Source organism: Pantherophis guttatus, chromosome 2 (assembly GCF_059756535.1).
Source record: "Pantherophis guttatus breed Tessera chromosome 2, ASM5975653v1, whole genome shotgun sequence".
Taxonomy (NCBI): Eukaryota; Metazoa; Chordata; class Lepidosauria; order Squamata; family Colubridae; genus Pantherophis; species Pantherophis guttatus.
In genome coordinates this window covers 127,791,445-127,813,401 of record NC_142064.1, presented here as the reverse complement: position 1 = coordinate 127,813,401, position 21,957 = coordinate 127,791,445, and the positions used below count along the sequence as shown (strand labels likewise).

Below are 21,957 nucleotides of genomic sequence, written 5' to 3'. Positions count from 1 at the left end.
GACTTAAAAACTGGTTGCATTAGGTAAATGTTGACTTCAATACATTTCTTATTTTATGCAACTGAAAAATATATCAATGTGATAAATAAATAAATATCAGTACATATCAATGTAGGAGATAGGATGAGTAGAAAGACCAGCCCAGCTATTAGAATTCAGAATTCCTAGCCAGCATTGGTTCCAATGCTGGGTGTTGAAATTCCAATTTAGCAATAGCAATAGCATTTAGACTTCTATACCGCTTCACAGTGCTTTACAGCCCTCTCTAAGCGGTTTACAGAGTCAGCATATTGCCCTCAACAATCTGGGTCTTCATTTTACCAACCTTGGAAGGATGGAAGGCTGAGTTAACCTGGAGCCGGTGACAATCGAACTGCCAAATTGTAGACAGCTAGCAGTCAGCAGAAGTAGCCTGCAGTACTGCATTCTAACCACTGCACCACCACCACAGCTCATATGTTAATTGGTTTTAGGGATGGATATGTTTATGTGTATTTTGGGCCTCCCATGAATTTCCTCAATCGGCTTCAGGTGGCCTCAGGTGGAGTGAAAGAATCAACCCATCACTAAACTGAAGAAACTGTCAACTGACTGTCTGATCAACTTCTGTCCATGCCCAATTTGTCCTCAGTCTTGGCCAACCGAATGTCGTGGCCTCGCCATAGTGAGGGATATGATCGTTGTTGACCTCCCTTCTAAATTGACTTCCTGGCTGGTGTGGGCAGTGGAATTCAGTATGACAGCTGCTGCAGCCTCTGTAGGTGGGTGACGATGAATCTCAGTTTGGGGACAAGCTGCTGATGGAACTGCAGACAAAAATCATAGCGGACAACTCTCCCCTGGAAGCAGCGATGTCAAATTGGGTGTGACAGATGGGAAAGGAGCGAGCAGCATGAAATTGCTACATAGAATGGCCTGTGTGGGTGGAGTAAAACCAGAAGAAGAAAGTCCGTCCACACCACTGATAAGAGGATGTCACCAAATGTTTGTTGGTGGGTATCTTGGGGCAAGATACCCCATTCAAAAGAGAGTTCAAGAATAATTAGACCAGCTGTCATCACTTTAGCAAGGCCTTAGGTTTCTCCAGCATTTCACACATAACAGAAGAAAGTTCAAGCCAGATGTGTGATGGGCTCCTTAAGGTCCATGAGATAGGATTAGAATTAATTGCAAGCACATTTTATCACATATAGAATCCACTGAATATACGGTAGATACACTCTTGAAAAGGTCTGAACCATTCGAGTGTTAGATTTCAACCAGGAGGCTGAGGTGGCATAGATAACACTCCCTTCCCCTAATTTTTATCCCAAGATGACAATTTATGAGTAAAGTATGTCGAGAAAGCTTTGCTGGCTCAGAATCTGCCAATGAATTTCTATGGCTGCAGGTGTATTTGACCTTGGTCCAGGCCAGCATCATACTCTTTACAGTCCCTGACTCTCAATTCATCAAGTCCTGGCAATTTAGATACCCCAGACAAAAAGTACAAGATGCCATAAAAGCGCAATATTTTGTTAGACGTGGTGGCACAAAACAAGTGATGCCATTCTCTGTGTTCTTTAAAACATCTATATTGTACACTTATGAGCCGTGGTGGTGCAGTGGTTAGAATGCAGTATTGCAGGCTAACTCTGCTCGCATTGCCAGTTCAATTCCTTCAATCAAAGTCAGGTAGTAAGTCAAGCCAATAATGCAGCTGAAAGAATCACAAAGGAACAAGCATTTTATTGGCATTATATTAAAGCAATAAGAGCCCTGGTGCAACAGTGGTTAAAATGCAGTATTGCAGGCTAACTCTGCTGACTGCCAGCCAGCAGTTCGATCCTGACCAGCTCAAGATTGACTCAGCCCTTCCATCCTTATGAGACCAGTTAAATGAGGACCCAGATTGTTGGGGGCAGTGTGATGACTCTGTAAAACCACTTAGAGTGGGCTTTAAAGTACTGTGAAGCGATATATAAGTCTAAGTGCTATTGCTGTCACATATACCGTGTTTCCCCGAAAATAAGACCCTGTCTTATATTTTTTGAACCCCAAAATATGCGCTTGGCCTTATTTTCAGGGAGGTCTTATTTTGGGGCGCATGGAGGAAACCAGAGGAAATGGCGGGGACCGGCTGCGCATGTGTTTAAATATTTTGGGGGAGGGCTTGTTTTCAGGGGGGGGCTTATTTTAGTTCATGCGCTCGAAAGCCCGATTGGGCTTATTATCAAGGGATGTCTTATTTTAGGGGAAACAGGATAAGAAAGGCTGGACTCACAAGTAGTGCAAAAGCAGGACTCGGCTAACCATTATTGATCAAGCCCTCACTGGCTGATGGGTGCCTTTGCCAAGTCCTGGTTTGCAATTATGGCCGAGTTCACCCAGCGGCTTGCCTGTTTGGTGAACCAGATCAGTGTGTGACACTTTCAAATATTAGGCTAAGCACATCCATACCACAGCGCTGTTTGTGAGCGTTTGTGAGATGCCTGGGCAGCCAAGGAGATGCCAATTTATGTTCTCGTCTCTTCCTCAGGCATGACCTTGCCAGCTTCCCTGAATTAACCAGCAAATAACAAAAATCCCGCCTGCCCCCCAAAAAAAACCGAGGGAGAGAGACGGAGGAAGAAAATACTTGCCACCTCCATTCAGATAGCATTCCCCCCCTCCCCCCCAATCATTTGATCTTCAGCGAGCCGAAAATACTACCTGGCATTTCAGCAAGTGCCTCAATTGCATCGCTTGGCACCTCTTTTTTTTGTTGTTGTTCCCCTCACCTGATTTTTTTTTTCTGGGTTGCCTGGGTACCCCATTAATACATTGCTGAAGCCTTCCCTGTTGTCTTTGAAAAGTAACAAATACCTATATTAAATGGATCGACAGCAGCCCTGAGCCTCAGATCTATTTTCATCTCAGCTCTTTGTTTGGTTATCGGCTCTGTAAATCTCTTCTAAAGGGTTTATTTTAGAAAAAAAAGAAGGGGAGGGTGGGGAAGAGACTGCATATTTTTTCCTCCTCCTCATTTATTTCCTTCCCTTTTTAAAACTTCAGACGTTTTCTTAGAATCCTTTTAATTCAACAATTTCCAGCCTCTTTGGAATATTAAGCTGCGAGGACATTAAAGCCTCATTGCATATTCCAGGGTTTCAGACGGCAAGGAATTGCAGTAGCAGACAAATGTTTAATTTTCACCACCTTCAGCTCAGGAATCGCTGAGGTTAGGGAGGCAGAGGTGGGAACCAAGGCGCTAGACCGGAGGCAGAGCTGCATGCTGCATTTAGTCTCACTTGTGCTGGCGCGGTTCTAGTTCTCTTCTGATCAACAAATGTGATACATGCTCCTGGCTTTGGCCTCATTTGGGGAGCCCCCAGATAGACGATTTCTGAGAGAAGATACACAATGGGGCTTAAGACCTCAATTCTGTCAGGGATAGTTCCACACACAAGAGTCTGGGACAGGGGTCTGCAACCTTAAACAGTCAAAGAGCCATTTGGACCCGTTTCCCACAGAAAAGAAAACACTGGGAGCCACAAAATCTGGGTGGGCGTGGCCGACTCAATGTCACCCACTTCCACCAATCACATGACACCCCTCCAGCCACGCCCACCCAGCCGGTCATTAGGGCAGAGCCGCTCAGAGTCCCTCGGGAGTTGGGCGGCATAAAAATGCGACAAATAAACAAACAAACAAACAAACAAACAAACTGGTTGTTAAAAAACACCAGGAACCACAAAACCCTTTTGATCTTTCTCCCTCCCCCCCTCTCTCTGTATCTCTCTCTTTCTCTCTCTCTCCCCCTCTCTCTATATCTCTCTGTCTCTGCCCCAGCCGCTTCTCCATCCCCCGTAATCGCCCTTACGTTCTCAGGCCAAGTGAGGAGTGACTGGGAGGGGAGGGGAGGGGAGGGGCCAGACAGTGGTGGGATCACCTGACGGAGCCAAAGCAGAGGTCTCAAAGAGCCACATGCGGTTCCGAAGCCACAGGTTGCTGATCCCCTGGTCTGGGATAATGGGAAGCTAGTGAAAAGCCCCTGAGGTTTGATTTCTCGTGGTCCTTCAAGTAGTTGTCCTCAGTCAGAACTTCCAAATTCATCCCACCAGTTTTCTCAAGACAGGGGGGTTGCAGTTGCCTACATAACAGGTATAATTTCCCAATTATCCCAGGCAGCTTCATTCAGGGGCATTGAGAAAATAGACAAGCTTCATTTCCAACAGTGTCATTATTTACCTGTGAGATTGGCTGTCACCATCTGCCTTTCCCTGGCCATGCCAACCCTCTGTTCTCCGAGGAACTAGTTTGGGAGGAGATTTAAGGGGCTGGCACTTGGGAGGGGGACAGGGATGTATGAATTCAGGAGTGCACCTTGCCCAAGGAGTCATGTGAGTTAGCCCAATATTATCTACATCATGTTTCTTCAACCAATGGCCGGGCTGCCTTTGTGATGGTGATAGTCCAGGTCACCCAGAGACCGGCCATTTCAAGAAAAGTGGCTTAACTGGTCTCTGTTCAAAGTAAGGCGGATTAGAAAAGAGTGCTGGGGAGAAGCCTTTGAGGCAGTTGTTTACTGTGGAAAGTGTGGGTATGTTTGTGGCAGAGGAGATAAAAGCTTTCTCCAGAAATGGCTATATCCAGTGGTGGGATTCAGCCGGTTCGCACCACTTTGGGAGAACCGGTTGTTAACTTTCTGAGCAGTTTGGTGAACTGGTTGTTGGAAGAAATCATTAGGGCAGAGAACCGGTTGTTAAATTATTTGAATCCCACCACTGGCTATATCCTGTGAGCCGTGGGATGATGCTGGATAACTTCCTGGCTGTGTCAGATCAGGTTGAACAATCTGATCCAAGGCTGGTATTTTATAGCAAGTAGCAATAGCACTTAGACTTATATACCACTTCACAGTGCTTTTACAGCCCTCTCTAAGCAGTTTATAGAGTCAGTATATTGTCCCCATCAATTTGGGTCCTTATTTTGTATGAAATATTCAATTCTGGATTCTACCTAGAGTGCCATCTGCCTTCCTGCCTATTATCTATCTATCTATCTATCTATCTATCTCTCTATCTCTCTATCTCTCTATCTCTCTATCCATCTATCTACCTACCTACCTACCTACCTACCTACCTACCTACCTACCTACCTATCTATCTCTCTCCTTTTTTCCATTCATCTTCCTTTTGTCTTAAATTATACTCACCTCAGGAGGAAAGAACAATTCCCTAATTATGGAATTGTTCCTTCCAGCTATTGTATACTTTTTGTTCTATATTAATATCTGGTATAGTTAGCTTTTATTTACAGTATCCATAGAACTGCTTTCTTCCTGAACACTTATAGAAAATGATTCCATTCTGGGCAAAATCAGTTTCCTTTGTTATGATTTTTAATCACATATTTAATGCCTTCTGTGTGCTAGGCGTTGTTGACCCCTTCCCCTTTCATTTAATCTGCCCACACTGGGGAAAAAGAGTGAACATTAGAACAGCCTTTCTATGTTTACCTTGAATGGAGAGGGGAAGAATTTCATAGGCTTTGCATTCAGAAGCTAGGAGAGTGACCCACTCTGTCACTTATTTTATCCTGTGCTTTTAACTGGAAAAGCAAAGCCCAATTTTAATGGTAAGGTCTCTGCTGCAAGTATCGAGTATGTCTTGCCAAAATCTACACATTGGGAAAAGGTTAATATCTGAAGTGTCTGTGTTGTTGTAGTTATATGGATTATATTGGAGAAAAGCAAGGACTTTATACTTAGGCAGAAAAAACCAAAGGTACAAGTACAGATTAGCCGAGACCTGGCTTGAAAGTCACTTGAAAAGGACCATGGAGTCCTAGTGGACGATCACTTAAGTATTGTGTGCTGCAGCAGCCAAAAAAGCTAATACAAACCTTGATTGTATAAACAGAGGCATAGAATCAAAATCACGTGAAGTATTAGTACCGCTTTATAAAGCCTTCGTAAGGCCACACTGGGAATACTGCAAACAGTTTTGATCACTTTACAAAAAAGATGTTGAGACTTTGGGGAAAGTGCAGAGAAGAGCAACTAAGATGATTGAAAGCTTGGAGATTAAAATATATGAAGAATGGTTGCAGGATTTGGGTTTGGCTAGTCTAGAGAAAAAGACTAGGGGAGGACATGATAGCAATAGTCCAGTATTTGAGAGGCTGCAAAGAGGAGGAGATCAGCTTATTTTCCAAAGCACCAGAAAGCAGGTCAAGAAACAATGGATGGGAACTAATCAAGGAGAGAAGCAACCTGGAATTAAGGAGAAACTTCCTAACAGTGAGGACAATCAACCAGTGGAACTGCTTGCCTTCAGAAATAATGGGTGCTTCATCACTGGAGGTTGTTAAGAAGACACTGGACAGCCACCTGTCTGAAATGGTATAGGATCTCCTGCTTGAGAACGGGGTTGGGATCAGTGGTGGAATTCAAATTTTTTTACTACCGGTTCTGTGGGTGTGGCTTGGTGGGTATGGCATGGTTTGGTGGGTGTGGCTTGGTGGGCGTGGCAGGGGAAGGTTACTGTAAAATCCCCATTTCCTCAAATCTAAATTGTTTGGGTGGATCATCACTTCCATTGTGGATAGCCAAGTTGGGATTTTTATGTAATGTTTTTTTTTTTACTTTAATCCAATTGTATATTAGCGAATCTCTAATCAAGTGTCTGTGGAAGTATTGTTGTTTTGTAGGTCCTATTTCCCACAGAAAGGCATGCTATCCTCTCTGCAGGTCGTGACCTTCTACAGCTAGTATTCTTTTATTCTTTAAATTAATCCAATCCTTTAACCAAACTAATATTGCTGCACTATAATATAATTCCCAGTTTGGCAGTCCAAATCCTCCTCTGCTCTTCATATCTTGTAGTAATTTCATTTTTATTCTGGGTTTTTCCCCTTGCCAGATAAATTTTGCTATTATTTTATTAAGGTAAAGACCTATTAGATATCCATGGAAAGTTAAAAACAATACAGGACCTCCAAGAACAAGGGTTACGAGTTGACTGGTGGGCTTATCTCCAATTACAAAACCGATATAAACAAGATACAAAAGATTATGGAATTTATCTTAAACCACAACAATTAGACCAATTTTTATTAGGACCAGACAAAAAAAATATTACTAAAATTTACAAATACCTTCTGGAAGTAGAAATGGAGGAAGAAGTAGTGAAAGGATGCATGATTGCATGGGGTCAAAATATTGGACACAACATAAAACTATCAGACTGGGAGAATATATGGAACAGAAACCATAAACTAACAAAATCAGCAGCATATAAAGAAAACACATATAAAATGTTCTACAGATGGCACTTACCCCCTTCGAGATTAGCGAAAATATACCCTAAAATGAGCCCCATATGTTGGAAATGTAAAAAGAAAGAGGGAACATACTACCATATGTGGTGGTCCTGCCCTGAGGCTCGAAAATATTGGCTTAAAATTAAAGATTGGCTACAGGAAATTACTAGCGAACAATTAGATTTAGAACCGGAACTCTTCCTATTGGGGATCTTCAAAAAAAATATATGTGAAGAACACAAAATATCTAGTACTACACATACTAACCGCTGCCAGGATTGCCTTCACTCAATGTTGGAAACAGCCATACACACCCGCAGAGAAACTTGTCATACAAAAGGTCATGAATTGCGCAGAAATGGACAAATTAATGCTGAGTTTAAAAGATAAAGAGGCATCGATATTTTACAATGTGTGGGAACAGTGGTATAACTGGATAGAATGGAGATAGATTAAAGATAGTTATTAAGTATAAGTAATAGAAAAAAATAAGAATGTAAATACGCACAATTTAATTTTTGTAAATGACACACGAATTACTGTCACAAGAAAAACACCACAAATAGCTGTTGTTGAGTGATATAATTTTTTTGTTTTTAATGAAATAAAAGTTTTTGTTTTTTTTATTGGATTTTAAACAAAGATATAAAGACAATACAAAGAATACAAAAACATTACAAAGACAAACAGATTCCCACCACCTACCTACCCACACCATATTTTACATATATGTTTTGGTCATCATCAGAATATATATTGCTTTGTAAGTTAATATATGAATGATACATTGTCAATTCAGGTGTTTTAAATTAGAAATAATCTTGCATCTCCTCTTTATTCATTTCCAATTTTAAATTTTCTACCCTATTTTCTTTCATCTATGTTTGTACTGATTTTCTTTTCCAGCCATTGATACCACTGGTGCCACACAAGATAGTATTCACTTTCTTCCTTATCCTGGAGTTCCAGTGTCAATCTATCCATTTTGGCACACTCTGTTATCTTTGAGATTAATTTGTCTTTGGTTGGGAGTTGGTCTGATTTCCAATTTTGCACGAACAGTAACCGTGCTGCTGTCAGAATGTGTATGATGAGATATTTTGTCTCTTTGTTGTTATCATTCCAAATAAAAAGAATTCTGGAGTGTTTTCTACTTGTTGATTTATTATTTCTTCAATAGTTTCCTTTATGTCCTTCCAGTATTGTTGGGCCTTTGTACATTTCCACCAGGCATGGTAGTATGTCCCCTTTTTTGTTTTGCACTTCCAGCAGTGTGGGGAGGCGTTCGGGTATATTTTGGCTAATCTGGCTGGTGCTAAGTGCCATCTGTAAAACATTTTTATGAGATTTTCTTTATAGGGTATGGCTCTTGTCATTTTGATGTTCTGTTTCCACAATTTCTCCCAGTTTGCCAATTGAATGTTGTGCCCTATGTCCCTGGCCCATCTTATCATATTTTCTTTTACTGTTTCTTCCAACAATTTATATCTAAGAAGATAGTTATATATTTTGGTTATCATCTTTTGTTCTGGGCCTTGTAAAATCTTGTCCAATTCGTTCAAATTATTCGAGATTCCATATTGCTTTTTGTCTGCTGTGTGTCTTGAGTGTATTTGAGTATAGGGCCACCAGTCGATATTTATGCCAGAGTTTTGGAGTTGCTGTCTTGAGATGAGTTCGCCTTCATGATTCAATAAATCTTGGTACCGCATCATCTTTCCTATTTCAAGAGTATTTGGGTATATCAATGCTTCCATCGGGGACCACCATTTTGGTATTCTAGTATAGTGAGTTCTCTTAATATCCTGCCAGATCTTGAATAATGAAGCTCGAATTATATGACGTTGGAAGTACATGTGTCGTTTGTCCGATCCGTCCCATAGGAAAGCGTGCCATCCTCTTATTAAGTCAAAGCCTTCTAAATATAGAGTTCTTTTATTGTCCAGTTTCATCCATTCTTTAATCCAGGTCAGTCCTGATGCCTTGTAGTAGAGTTCCCAATCTGGTATTGCTAGGCCTCCTTTGTCTCGTGAATCCTGTAGAGCTTTGATTTTAATTCTGGCCTTCTTTCCCTGGCATATGTAGTTCATTGTTGTTTTGTTGAGGTTCTTAAAGAAATCTCTTCCGGGGTGTATTGGTATCACTTGGTATAGATATAATACTCTTGGTAATATATTCATTTTTATTGAGGCAATTCTGCCCATCAATGAGAGTTGTAATCTACTCCAAATTTCCAAGTCTTTTTTGATTTGTTTTAGCAATTTGGTATAATTATCTTCTTTGATTGTAGTTGCTTTTGCTGTCAACCAAATACCTAGGTATTTTATTTTCTTTACTGTTTGAAGTCCTAATTCTTCTTCTAATTTCGACTTCTGTGTTTGGGTCATATTTTTCGTCAATACTTTCGTCTTCTGCTTATTTATTTTGAGGCCCGCAACTTCCCCGTATTCCTCTATCATTGTCATCAACCTGGTTCCAGATCGTATTGGGTTTTCCAGTATGAAAATCACATCACAAAGTTTAATAAAGTGTTGTTGTTTTTTTAAATCCCCATTTCCTCCCGATCAGCTGGGACTTGGGAGGCAGAGAATAGATGGGGGCGGGGCCAGTCAGAGGTGGGATTTACCGGTTCTCTGAACTATTCAAAATTTCCGCTACTGGTTCTCCAGAACTGGTCAGAACCTGCTGAAACCCACCTCTGGTTGGGATAGAAGACCTGCAAGATCCTTTCTAGCTCTATTCTGATTATTGATTGAGACTGTGGGAAACCATATTCTAACTTGTTTGCTGTGGCATATGGATAGGCTCTGAAAATGGGGACAATCAAGTCCTTATCCACAAATATGTAAAAAAAAAAAAAAAAAAACCTTTATGGAGATAAAATCTTGGATTGGCACGTATGCCTCAGAACAAGAAGATTACACCGCCTGACAATACTGTAAGTGCCAAAATCAGGCAGCTATAAAACCTGGTTTGTGCATTTCAAATTGGTTGCCTTTTTTTCTGCTGTACAAGTGAAGAAATTAAAACTTTGTAGCTGGATTCAGGATGACACACATTTCTCATGCCTGCTCCCAGTCACGCTCTATCCCTTATTTCACACACCCACACCCACCGGTTGTGCCTTTAGCAATTCCGTGACAGACCGATTTTTTTTGGGTGGCATGCTTGTCATTTCTGTCACACCATTAACTAAGAAAGGAAACAGCTGTTGAACTTCTGTCTGTTAAAGGCAACAGGTGCTTGTCGGCTGTTGTGAGAGTGGGGAAATTGTAGAGAGGAAATCAAGATACATAAAGGTGTAAAATTCAAGTGCAATGTTGATAAGGAATCCAAGCTGGATTCTGGATTTTGCTGGAGGGAGAAGTTTGGAGGTGAAGACTGCAGGGAAAGAAAAATAGCAAAGAAGATGGAGAGGTTTTGTTTAGAACACACAAGGTTCTTATTGCACCTATTAATTACAGTATTATATTAAATCTATAAGTTTTCATTCTGTTCTGTTCTCTAGTAGGGTTCCTTCCTTCCTTCCTTCCTTCCTTCCTTCCTTCCTTCCTCCCTCCCTCCCTTCCTTCCTTCCTAATTTTACACAGTTAATATTTGCTTCACTGATCATTTTCCATCTGGGCTGCCCACTGTGCTAGCAGGAGACACATTTCTTCCATCCAGACATCCCTTTTGGACAATTAACACCAGGGTTCTTTTGACCTTCCTGATTCCTTTGCTTTGCTGGACTTATATTCGGGGTCACCTTAACAGGAGTGACAAGACACCATTCCATATTAATATATGGCACTACCCAATCCATCATGTATTGATTTTTAACTTCCAGTGGGAAACAATTTGCTGTTACGAGTTGCAGAGTCATGTGAGAGGAAGATGTATACCGGGATGCACAACCTCTTCAAGGAGGATGGAGCAGAAACTAGATAAATGACCTGTAGGGTGGAGCACGCCCCTCTGGGCCTTTGTGAGCTATCCATCCACCACACTGACAAAGCCAGATTCCCTTTGTCCTTGTCCTTCATGTTCTCAAGCGAGGCAGCTATAAAAGAGAAGCCAGGAAAGTTGACTGGTTTGTTTACCTCAGGCGTAGGTGGACCTATCCTAGATGGAAAAGAAGGTATGGGTGAAAACACCAGCTGGAATCCATAGACATCATATTCTCTGCCTTTATTTATTAGATGCATCTTGTGGCTATTCACCATCTATTCAGTTATTTGGCAGATTTATATCCTGCCTTTCCTCCAAGAGCTCAAGGCTACCAAGGTAGCATTCTCTTCTTCCCATTTCCTCCCACAATCACCATCTTGTAAGGTGGTCAGGACTAAGAGAGTACGTTTGGCCCAAAGTCACCAGGGATTTCTGTGGCTGAGGGTGAGTTTGAACCAGAGTTTCCCTGGTGCTAGATCAACATCTTGACCGTTGCATCACACATAGCCACGATAGCATCTTAGGCATTCAGATTAAGCCAGGATTTGTGTGACACAACCGAATTTTCTGGGGATGAAAAGTATTTCCGCATACTGTTTAAAAAATATAAGGGAGGAATGTTATTTGCAGATCTCTGAAGCTGGCATCTTCCAACAGAATCTTAAGCACCTTTTTCCATCAGTCTTTCCCCTTGAAAAAGTGAATCTTTTTTTTTTTCCTGTCAGAAAGCAGACCGTTTCTTAGGTTTACATCTATCATCCAGATTGTGAAAGCCAATTGTAGCCTACAGTTTTATCCTACTGAAATAAGTGAAGGGAACTTCTGATACACTACCATGGAATGTCTCTCTGAACTATATAACCATCTATACTTCAGGCAAGACAATCCAACTGTGGTTACTCCCCAAACTTCTTTTCATCTATTTTTGATCCAGGTATAGACAACTTAAGTGTTCTATGTTCTGAACTTTAGTACCCATCAGCCAGTGGTGGGTTTCTACTGGTTCACCCCGGTTTGGGCAAACCAGTAGTAGCAGTGGCGGGAGGCTCTGCCCACCCGCCCGGACGTCATCACGGACGCTCTGCGCATGCACAGAAGCACCGTGCATGAGCGAAGCGAACGCACATGCTCACAATTCCAAACCAGTAGTGAAGGTAAATGGAATCCACTACTGCTATCAGCCCCAAATTTCATAAGACTTTAGGAGTTATAGTCCCAATCATCTGAAAAGCATTAACGCTAGCTCTGGACTGATCTGTATTGGCTTTCCCCACATTCCAGATTTGGCTGTTCCTGTGGAGGCTTCTTGGTAGAGGAAGCAAGCCAGTGGTGGGTTGCCCCCGGTTCGGACCGGTTCTATAGAACCGGTAGTAAAACAGACGGGAGGCTCCGCCCACCAACCCCGACGTCATCAGGATGCTTCTGCGCATACTACCGGTTTGTCTCATTGCGAACTGGTAGTAAAGGTAAGTAGAACCCACCCCGGAAGCATGCACAATAACCAAACATATAAAACATTAACTTAAGAGGGAATTGTAGGAAACGACCACCTACGCAAGCTGAAGAAGAGCAGCTTTGCCCGTGCCTTGGGATATGTAAGGAAGTCACAGAAGGCTATAAAACATTTGACAATATTGGGGATGAAGCATTCATCACAGGACAACATTTCAGTTGAAAAAGGTCAACTGAATGTGTCCACGATGATAAATTGGCAGCGGCTGAAGTGGGATTAGTACAAATATTATATTCTAGATATTGCCTTGAAGGTGTTTCAAACAACGATTGTTGCTATGCATAAACTCTCACAATATGTCCTGCATGACATAACAACCAAGTCAAGGATAGAAAACCTTCTTACCGATAAGAATTGCACTTTTTTTTATTTTATTATTTTTTTTAAAAAAATAGCACTGCGTCTGGGGACAGCATGTTATCATTGGAATTGGGAATGTGTGTGTGTGTGGGGGGGGAGACCTAAAATACCCTTTTTGCTTCTTAAACCCCTCCAACCCAGGAAAAACTAAACTCATCAACTCTTGGCAGAGGTCATGGAAGTGAAGATTACTTAAAACTTCAAGGTTTAGGGCACCGAATTCATTCTTTGAACATTTCCAAAGCATCAACGAAGATACCAACAATTTCATCCTTTAGTCTTGCTCACCCCAGGTCTTTGGGTTCTACAAAATGGGTTCTACACAATTTCTACAAAATTGTTACATACTGGGGAGCACTGCACACATACAGTAACTCATGGTTTATCCACCTCTGAATTAAGTTATGGTGTCATTTTGCTTTATCTCTGCCTGTGGTTTCTCATCTGCGATTAGCATATTCTGTGATACTAGCCCTTTCTAATTTTTCAACAAACCATTAAAGCAACAATGAAAAACATCTGTTGAGTTTTCTTCCGACCCCACCAAACATGCAGATGTGTGTAGTCATCCTGTTGTCAGAATTGCAGAACTTTTTGATAGAATCATAGGTTGTCAGTGAACCTATGAACCTCGTTTTTCTTTTAATATTCTATTATTTAAAACTGTCAACCAAAACTGAGGGCACAGAAAGACGTAATCTGATCATATAAAGGCAGCTCTGCTATTCCAGTCTTGAGACTTTGTGAACAGTTATCTTGAGATTTGTGGTAGGTGCTGAGAGAATAAAAACTGGGTTGTCTTTGGGGAATTTGTAGGTTTAGAAATGAGCAAATTCTAAATATACATATTAAGCATGGGATCACTGCCAGAGATTGTATGAGGAATGTTGGGGATTTTATATGCTAAGAAAAGGTCTGGGTAAGGATTGGGGTGTATTAAGCATTTACAGCATATGCAGGTTGTGAGAAGAGAGGAGAAAAATTGAAGGATAAAAATTTTGTTACGTGGATGCAGGGGTGAAATCCAGCAGGTTCTGGAAAACCGGTAGCGGAAATTTTGAGTAGTTCGGAGAACTGGCAAATACTACCTCTGGCTGGCCCCAGAGTGGGGTGGGAATGGAGATTTTGCAATATCCTTCCCCTGCCACGCCCGCCAAGCCACGCCCGCCAAGCCACAGAACACCCACCAAGCCACGCCCACAGAACCAGTAGTAAAAAAATTTGGATTTCACTACTGCATGGATGGGCTTGTAGCCTAGAGGTATATTTCTAATGATGATTTAGAAGCATTTGGGAAGAACATTTTTGGTGGACCCGAGTAGCCTGCAAAAGGCAGATTGTGCAGATTGAAACCTGGCTTGTGCTTGGATTAGAAGATGGTAAAGGATTAGGATGTTAGTCAACTGCACAGATGAGAGATGCTACCATTTTGACAATTAAAAATCCACCACTCCTTTGGGAGTGTTGGGAACAGATTATTCTAGCCTCATTTTCCCCCCGAGATTATTATTTAGTAATGAGAGTTCTCTCACTGACATTGTTTTGTCCATTCCTTAATTTGTCTCCAACTTGGAGGTCATATTCTCCACATGGAGAACAATTGAATCCCCAAGATGGCAACACATACAATGCCAGGTAATGAGGCACGGCAAAGTTACCAACTTTGACAACTTCTGGACCAGTGAAGTCCTAGATTTTACTGCAGAAGTCAAGCTCGTTTGGAAATGTCTACCTGAGATGCTGTCTTCCTCATTCCCTAAGACTGGAAGTGGATTGTGTGTACATGACCATCTTACCATTAATAGAGAAGCCCTCACAGAAGATTCCTTGCTCAAACCCCTCTTATTTTGGATGTCACTATTGCAAAATTGAAAATTGGAGTGCCATATAGATTCAGTATGTTTTGAATGGAGATATATTTTTTTTTCAAATAAACCAAAACTAACCACTCATAAAATGAAAGAGTTTGGCACAGATTTAAGAAATCTGACTCAATTGGAAAATTCTTTGTTGTGGGGATATTGTACATAAGGATCTTATTGTCAACAAGGCAATCGTAAACTTTAATTTCCTATTAGGCTCAGCTTTGGTCTTTTATCTGAAGTTGTTGGTGCCATCTGGTGACCAATATGGAGATTCAAATCATGTTGATCCTCCATAAAGCTCATGCAAAATAAGAGGAAACATGGGGAGTGGGTGTGAATCAAAAACACGGGTCAATATTTATCAAGATTTAGTTCGAAAGTAGAAAACTCTAGAATAAATTTAGAAATGGAGGAATGCATCATGATCTTAATCAGGGAATCACTTGGCTGGAAGGGACCTTAGAGGGTTTTTTAAGACCTCATTTTAAGGATTCCAACAGGAATATGGCTTTGAACCTACATTTTGTAACAAAATTCCTTTTGTGATCTTCACACCATCCGTTTCATCCAAGTGAGCTATGGTAGCCAATGCCAGAATTCTTCCCTCAACTTTGTCCTTCCTAATTAGCCCTGGCCTTACAATAATAATCTCCTTTTATCGAAAGCAAGTGAGGGGTTGTTAAGAGAGATGAAGGGAAAAATACAATGCCTATTAAAATGAATATTGCTAGACTAGCAGGGTGGAGATTTCAAACCAAGCAGGCGAGATCAGGGAGGGGTTCTACTTACCTTTACTACCGGTTTGCAATGAGACTGTGCACGCACTTCTGCGCATGCGCAATCACCCATGATGTCGTGGTGGGTGGGCAGAGCCTCCCACCGGTTTTACTACCGGTTCTATAGAACCGGACTGAACCGGGAGTAACCCACCACTGGGCAAGATGCAGAAGGAAGTCCTGCATTTCGTAGAGCTATAGTAGGAATTTCAGCCATGGTTGCTTGAGTGGTCATTTCACAATTGGCTTCTTGTCCTTGCAATCACTCATAGAATCTGATGTTAAAAAGGCGGGGAAATATTGAGTATTTACTGGGATACTCCATCCATACTTAAGATGAGGTAATATGAAGCTTCATAAAAGCTGTTTTGAACATTCCCCTATCTTTGGGGATGCCATCTTTAGAAGAAATCAAAGTTCTGTGAAACAGCCTTCATCAATCTCCAGGTATGTTTGTTATACTAGATAGGGGATTCTGAGAATTGTGACTTCTCTACGTACAAGACACCAAGTTGAGGAAGAATGCTATTAATCAAACAAAAGCTAGAGACTCCTGATTGATAGTAACTGCGTGTACATGTGTGTGTGTGTGTGTGGATGGATGGATGGGTGTTATGGCCAAAAGTGCAGAAGGGGTTTGTCATTTTCTGGAATACTTTCTGACTTCTCAGTCTAGATTCGATCCCTTATTACCCTCACAAAATAACCTGACAACTATAAAAGCTTCTCTAAATAGTTTTGAAGAGGGAGAAAAAGATTACAGCAAGTAGTTTAAATCTCAACTCAAGAGAAAGGATAGGAAAATTGGGAAGGTGATTTCTCTGCCTGCCTGATAGCAAATTGAAGCAGAGCAAAACTTTGGAAAGATCTTTTCCTAGGCTGAGGCTGCTCAGCCCTCTTGCTTTGCTGAGACAGGCGCATCTGCTCTTTAGTTCAGGGGTGAAATCCAGCAGGTTCTGGAGAACCGGTAGCGGAAATTTTGAGCAGTTTGGAGAACCATTTGGAGGCCAGTTTGGCTGGCCCCAGAGTGGGGTGGGAATGGAGATTTTGTAGTATCCTTCCCCTGGAGTGGGATGGGAATGGAGATTTTGCAGTATCCTTCCCCTGCCACACCCACCAATCCACACCATGCCCACCAAGCCACGCCCACAGAACCGGTAGTAAAAAAAATTGGATTTCACCCCTGCTTTAGTTGGGGTTGTTTTTTGTTTTGGTGCCTTCAAGTTGACTCTTAGTGACTGCCTGAACAAGTCCCTGCAGTTTTCTTAGCAAATTTTTCATAAGTGGTTTGTCCTTGCCTCCTTCTTAGGGCTAAGAGTGAGTGACTGGCCCAAGTGACTGGCCCAAGGTCACCTATGTGTCTAAGGTGGGGCTAGAACTCACCATCTCCCAGTCTCTAGCCTGGTCCTTTAACTACAAGTTGGCTCTTCTGTTGTTTAGGTTACACATGACAAAACTGTTCAGAATTTTCAATTTCCCATGGAATAAAATCAGCCCCAAATGAAATAAAGAAGAAATATTTAAAAGCGATAGTTTTTAAAAATTTTATTTATAACAATATCTGTTTTTTATTTTTAATGTTTTGTTTTTAGTTGTAAAGTAATCTGGCAAAAATTATTAAAACATTTGGGCCCCCTTCCCAGGGAAAAAAAATGCTGAGGAGACCTCCTTCCCTCCCCCCTACATGCGTGTAATTTCTACTATAAAAGCTAGTTAATCTTATTTACTTCGGATCTGATTTCATCTTAAAAAAAAAAAAAGGTTGGAAAGAAATGAAAGTTGAAATAACATTTGAACCTCTTTCCAGAAATAGGAATGATGGAAATTGTGGTGATGGAGGGAGGAGGGGGGAAGGTCAGAAAAGGAGCGGGGGGGGGGGGAAAGAAACGGGACCTTTGTTGCAATTCACAATTTGTAAACTCTGCTTAGTCTTAAGACACGGACACTAAAATAAAGTGAGATACAGTCAAAGTAATAATTCTCCAAAAAGAATACGATTTCTGGAAATAAAATGCTTTCAGGGGGAAAAAAAAATTAGTGGAAAGGTGAAAAGATACGAGAAAACCAGTTTGGGTGGTGGCTGATGGGATAAGAGTAGATTAAAATCATACTGGTAGAAAAAAAATGATTAAGGCGTTGCAAAGGGAAGATTAGACTGGCTGGGTGCTGTGCGAGAAAAGGCCATTGTTGGAAATACACAGGAAAAACTGTCGGGGAGGGGAAAAAAAAATAAGAATGCACTTGATGGGAAGAACATTTACACCAGTGGTTCTTTAATTCAATTCTTAGGTAGCCAAAAGTCCTTTTGTGGACTTTCGGATGATCTGTGAGGACCTGATGGAACACAGAAAGGAAATGTTGAAAGGTTGGTTTGGTGTTTTTTTTTTTTTAATGACAAATGGTCAAATTAAGAATCTGCTTCTTTTGCTCACTGAGCAAATGGAACTGCTGCGCGAAGGGAGAAGGAGAAGCAGGCCAGGATAAGCTATTGCCACATCTGCGCACTGCAGAGAAATCTGCTCCTTAAGACATTCTGATATAAGGCTTTTTTGTTGTTGTTTTGTTTTTTTAGAGGAATCACAAAACAGAACAAAAATTTGAGGGTTCCTTTGAGGAAAACACCTTAAATTTTCACAAGGGATGAGTTCAAATACAGTAGATTATTTGACTCTGGGATTTTTCTCCAACCCAAAAGTTTGTAATGGATGTGCAGCTACTGGCCCACTCCCCATTTTCTTTCCAAATGGATCAGTCTGTGGAGGGAGGAAAAAAAGTAATGTTCAAGTGGCCTTGCACACTAGGAGCAAATGAAAATGAGCAAACTAAAACCATGGTCCTCCAGTGGCCCCAGATTTAAAGGATCACTGGTGTTGTCTGTCATGGGTACCTCTTGTCCGACAAACCTACATTGAACTATATTGTCAACATTGGCATTGTATTGTGATCCACGTTCAGTGTGCCTGAGAAGGAAGGAAGGTGTTCCCCTTCCCTACAGGTGCCAAACATGCACTTTTCAAGACGGTTCGTCTCCAACTTCTGGCAAGAGAAAGTCTTCCCCAAATATGTCCCTTGATTCATCAAACAGCATCCTGAGAAGGGTGGGAAACTATTGCAAAACTTTAAAAGGCGAGCAACCTAAAGCTGCCTGCAGAAGAAGCAGAAGTGGATTGTTTTGTGCAGCAAGCAAAAAGATCCAGCCCTTTAACCTAAAGTGGGGTCGTTACAATTCTCCCCCTATTCCCTACGTTGCCTTAACTTCAATCACCCCCCCGAGTCCAGTGACAAGAGATTCAGCGGCTGGTAGATGAAAGGGAATATACAGGTAATAATACTGCTCACATATAAAAGTAATAATCCTTCATTTGTACATTTATACAGTATCTCTTGCTCCCTCCCCATCTGGTCTCTTTCCATCTGGTCTCTGTCTTGGGCTGATGGCCCATGCCCCGTTCCTTATGCCAGGGGGTTGCCAAGGTCATCATCTGCACCTCTTGACAGCAGCTCCCGCTTTTCGTCTGTGCTGGCTAGTGAATTGCGGCTGTTGTGGGCACCCATGTAGAGTGTGGCATACACTGGGTTTGTGAAGTTCGTGGGCTAGAGGAGAGAAAGGGGGGAAAAAAGAGAGTAAGAAGATGGCAGGGGAAAAGGACAAAGCCACCTTCTCTTGATACTTCATCTTTATATTATCCCCAGCATCATCACTATCTCAGAGACCGTTGTTCTCTTCCTTCTCACCACAGTATGGCAACCACTAGCGTGGCTTTAAAAAGGTTTGGACATCATGTCAGTGCAGCACCTTTCTGTACTCATGAAGGGAACATTATTTCTTTCAGGCTTCCCCATAATATTGGGTTAAAAAAAAAGCTTCTTCTAGCTGGTGACACTCTTACATCAAGAAGTATGACAAAAATGGGGCTCCTTTCATGAACAGCGGAGAGGTGCTGTGCTTATGAACATACAGAAGCACTTATTCCAAGTGATTTCTGAAATTCGTGCATCCTTTTTATTTATTTATCACTTAGTGGAGCTGCCCCCCCCCCCAAAAGAGTGACCTACAACGCTTGATGAAAAGGAAAACCAATCAATGATTGCTTAACAGCAATAACGCCTGGAGAGATGGCATGGATCATTTCAATGAAGCGGAGACCCTCACAATCCAAAACTCAGGCTTTGGCCAAAGTTTAATGGGTGCTCCACACTACATCTGGTTGCCTCCCTTCCCCTGTTTTAATTTGGTCATCGAAAAGACTAATGGAAAAATGCATTGCTCAAATTGTTGGGGTTTGGGGGATAACAAAGCACATTACCAATTGTCTTTTTTGAAGTTACTATAAAAACACACCCAAATACTAAACCATATTGTATGGTTACGCATGAAAGTGGAAAATAATGCTACTTAAGTTTCTCCAGTTCTCTGGTACAAGTGCAACCATTCTTGGGTAGTTTTAAGGCTAATATTTCTGCCCAAACATCTGCCTTGGAAAACTGCTGACAATCCAGTTAGTGATAGGTTAAAGGCAAATGGGATATTAAGCTTTGAATCCAGAGCCAGTAGATGGCAAGGCTCCCACAATTTCTCCAGATATAGTCTACAGAAATATTAAAACACAACCTCCTTTTTAAATTGCAAATTTAACAGATTGAAAGGAGATAGAGTGAAATTATTGAAGATTTGCAAGTTTATGGTCATTTGAAAAGGGTATTTTCCAATACGCACATCATCATTGTAAAAATCACACAATGGCATTTGATCTCTGTCTTAAAGGGTGATCCTTTTAGTCCATGAAAACCTTGGGATAGGAAGGGAACTGTTGTGTTCATGTCACAAAATGTGCCGTTGCATTTGGATATAAATATCAGTTATAGGTATTCTCGACTTATGACCACAATTGAGGCCCAAATTTCTGTTTGCTAAGTGAGACATTTGTTAAGTTTGCCCCATTTTACGACCTTTCTTGCCACAGTTGTGAACTAAATCACTGCAGTTGTTAAGTAACTAACCAGGTTGTTCAGTGAATCTGGCTTCCCCATTGACTCTGCTTGTCAGAAGGTCACAAAAGGGGGTCACATGACCCCAGGACACTGCACCCGTCATAAATATGAATCAGTTGCTAAGTGTTTAAATTTTGATCACGTGACCATGGGGATGCTGCAACAGTTGTATGAAAAAAATGGTCATGACTCATAAGTCATTTTTTTTCTGTGCCGTTGTAACTTTGAACGGTCATTTAAATGAACTGTTGTAAGTCAAGGACTAAATATTTAGATTAGCATCAATATGTGTAACTATAGATTGGGTAATGCAGCTTTTCCAGGCACACGATTCTCATATAATAATGACGGTGCACAACATCTTTGTGCAGTCTGGGGTCCCACTTCCTCTTCCAAACCTTATCAGGGTCCAGAGCGAAGTCGGCATCTAGTAGCTCCCCTACATCATCTGCGTCGGGGTCCCCCTCGTACATCTTGTAGGTGGGATTGCCAATCTCCACGTTCATGGCTCCGTTGGTCATGCGCTGGTGCTGAAAACCTTTGGCCCTGGATGAGAGACACAGCAGGGATGAATGGGGGTCAAACACCCATGGATGGGCATTGATGCAAGCATCTGGCAATGCAGCGTTACTAAGTAGGACCTGAACTGCAAATGCTAGGGAGGTGGGGCAGAATTATGCACTAACTCAGCAATTGTGCTTGTTGTGATAGTTTAAACACCTTCAAGGAACGTGTGTAAAAGGATAAGATCCTTAATCTCTTCTGCATGTTATTGATTTTGCGCTGCAAATATCCTCCCCGGGGAAAAATGTTTTGTGTTTGCTGGAAATTGCTGTGTAAGGACAAGGAAATATCTCTACCTACCCAGTTTTATAAACATAGGAGACTGGAATCCAAGGTTTTATTTGTAAAATGTAGTTTGGCCCTCAGAATAACTTTTATGTATATAATAGGGGAGGATATAACATTGATTAATACAGAAGAGTTTAGTTGTAAGGTAATCTGGATATAGGGGATGCGATGGCTGAACGGTTAAAGGCGCTGAGCTTGTCAGATCAAAAGCTGACAGCCCAGGTTCGAGACCCAAGCACCATGCAAGGGGGTGAGTTCCCGTTCCTTGCCCCAGCTCCTGCCCACCTAGCAGTTTAAAAGCATGCAAATGTGAATAGATTAATAGGTACCACTTAGGTGGAAAGATAATAGTGTTCCATGCACCTTTGGCATATAAACATGTTGG

At 41.5% G+C, this 21,957-nt stretch overlaps 1 protein-coding gene across 3 annotated transcripts in view; it reads right to left on the bottom strand.

The window, feature by feature from the left end:
* Nucleotides 1-17,258: 17,258 nt before the first annotated feature.
* The window catches only part of LRP1 (LDL receptor related protein 1), a 336,417-nt gene continuing 331,718 nt past the window's right edge, over nucleotides 17,259-21,957 (bottom strand). For all 3 annotated transcript variants that reach the window (XM_034419253.3, XM_034419254.3, XM_034419255.3), the window contains 2 exons: nucleotides 21,119-21,266; nucleotides 17,259-19,322 (listed from right to left, as the gene is read on the bottom strand). In XM_034419253.3, coding sequence (XP_034275144.2) covers nucleotides 19,182-19,322; nucleotides 21,119-21,266 — 289 coding nt within the window. In that variant the 3' untranslated portion in view covers nucleotides 17,259-19,181. The remainder of the gene's footprint in view (nucleotides 19,323-21,118; nucleotides 21,267-21,957) is intronic.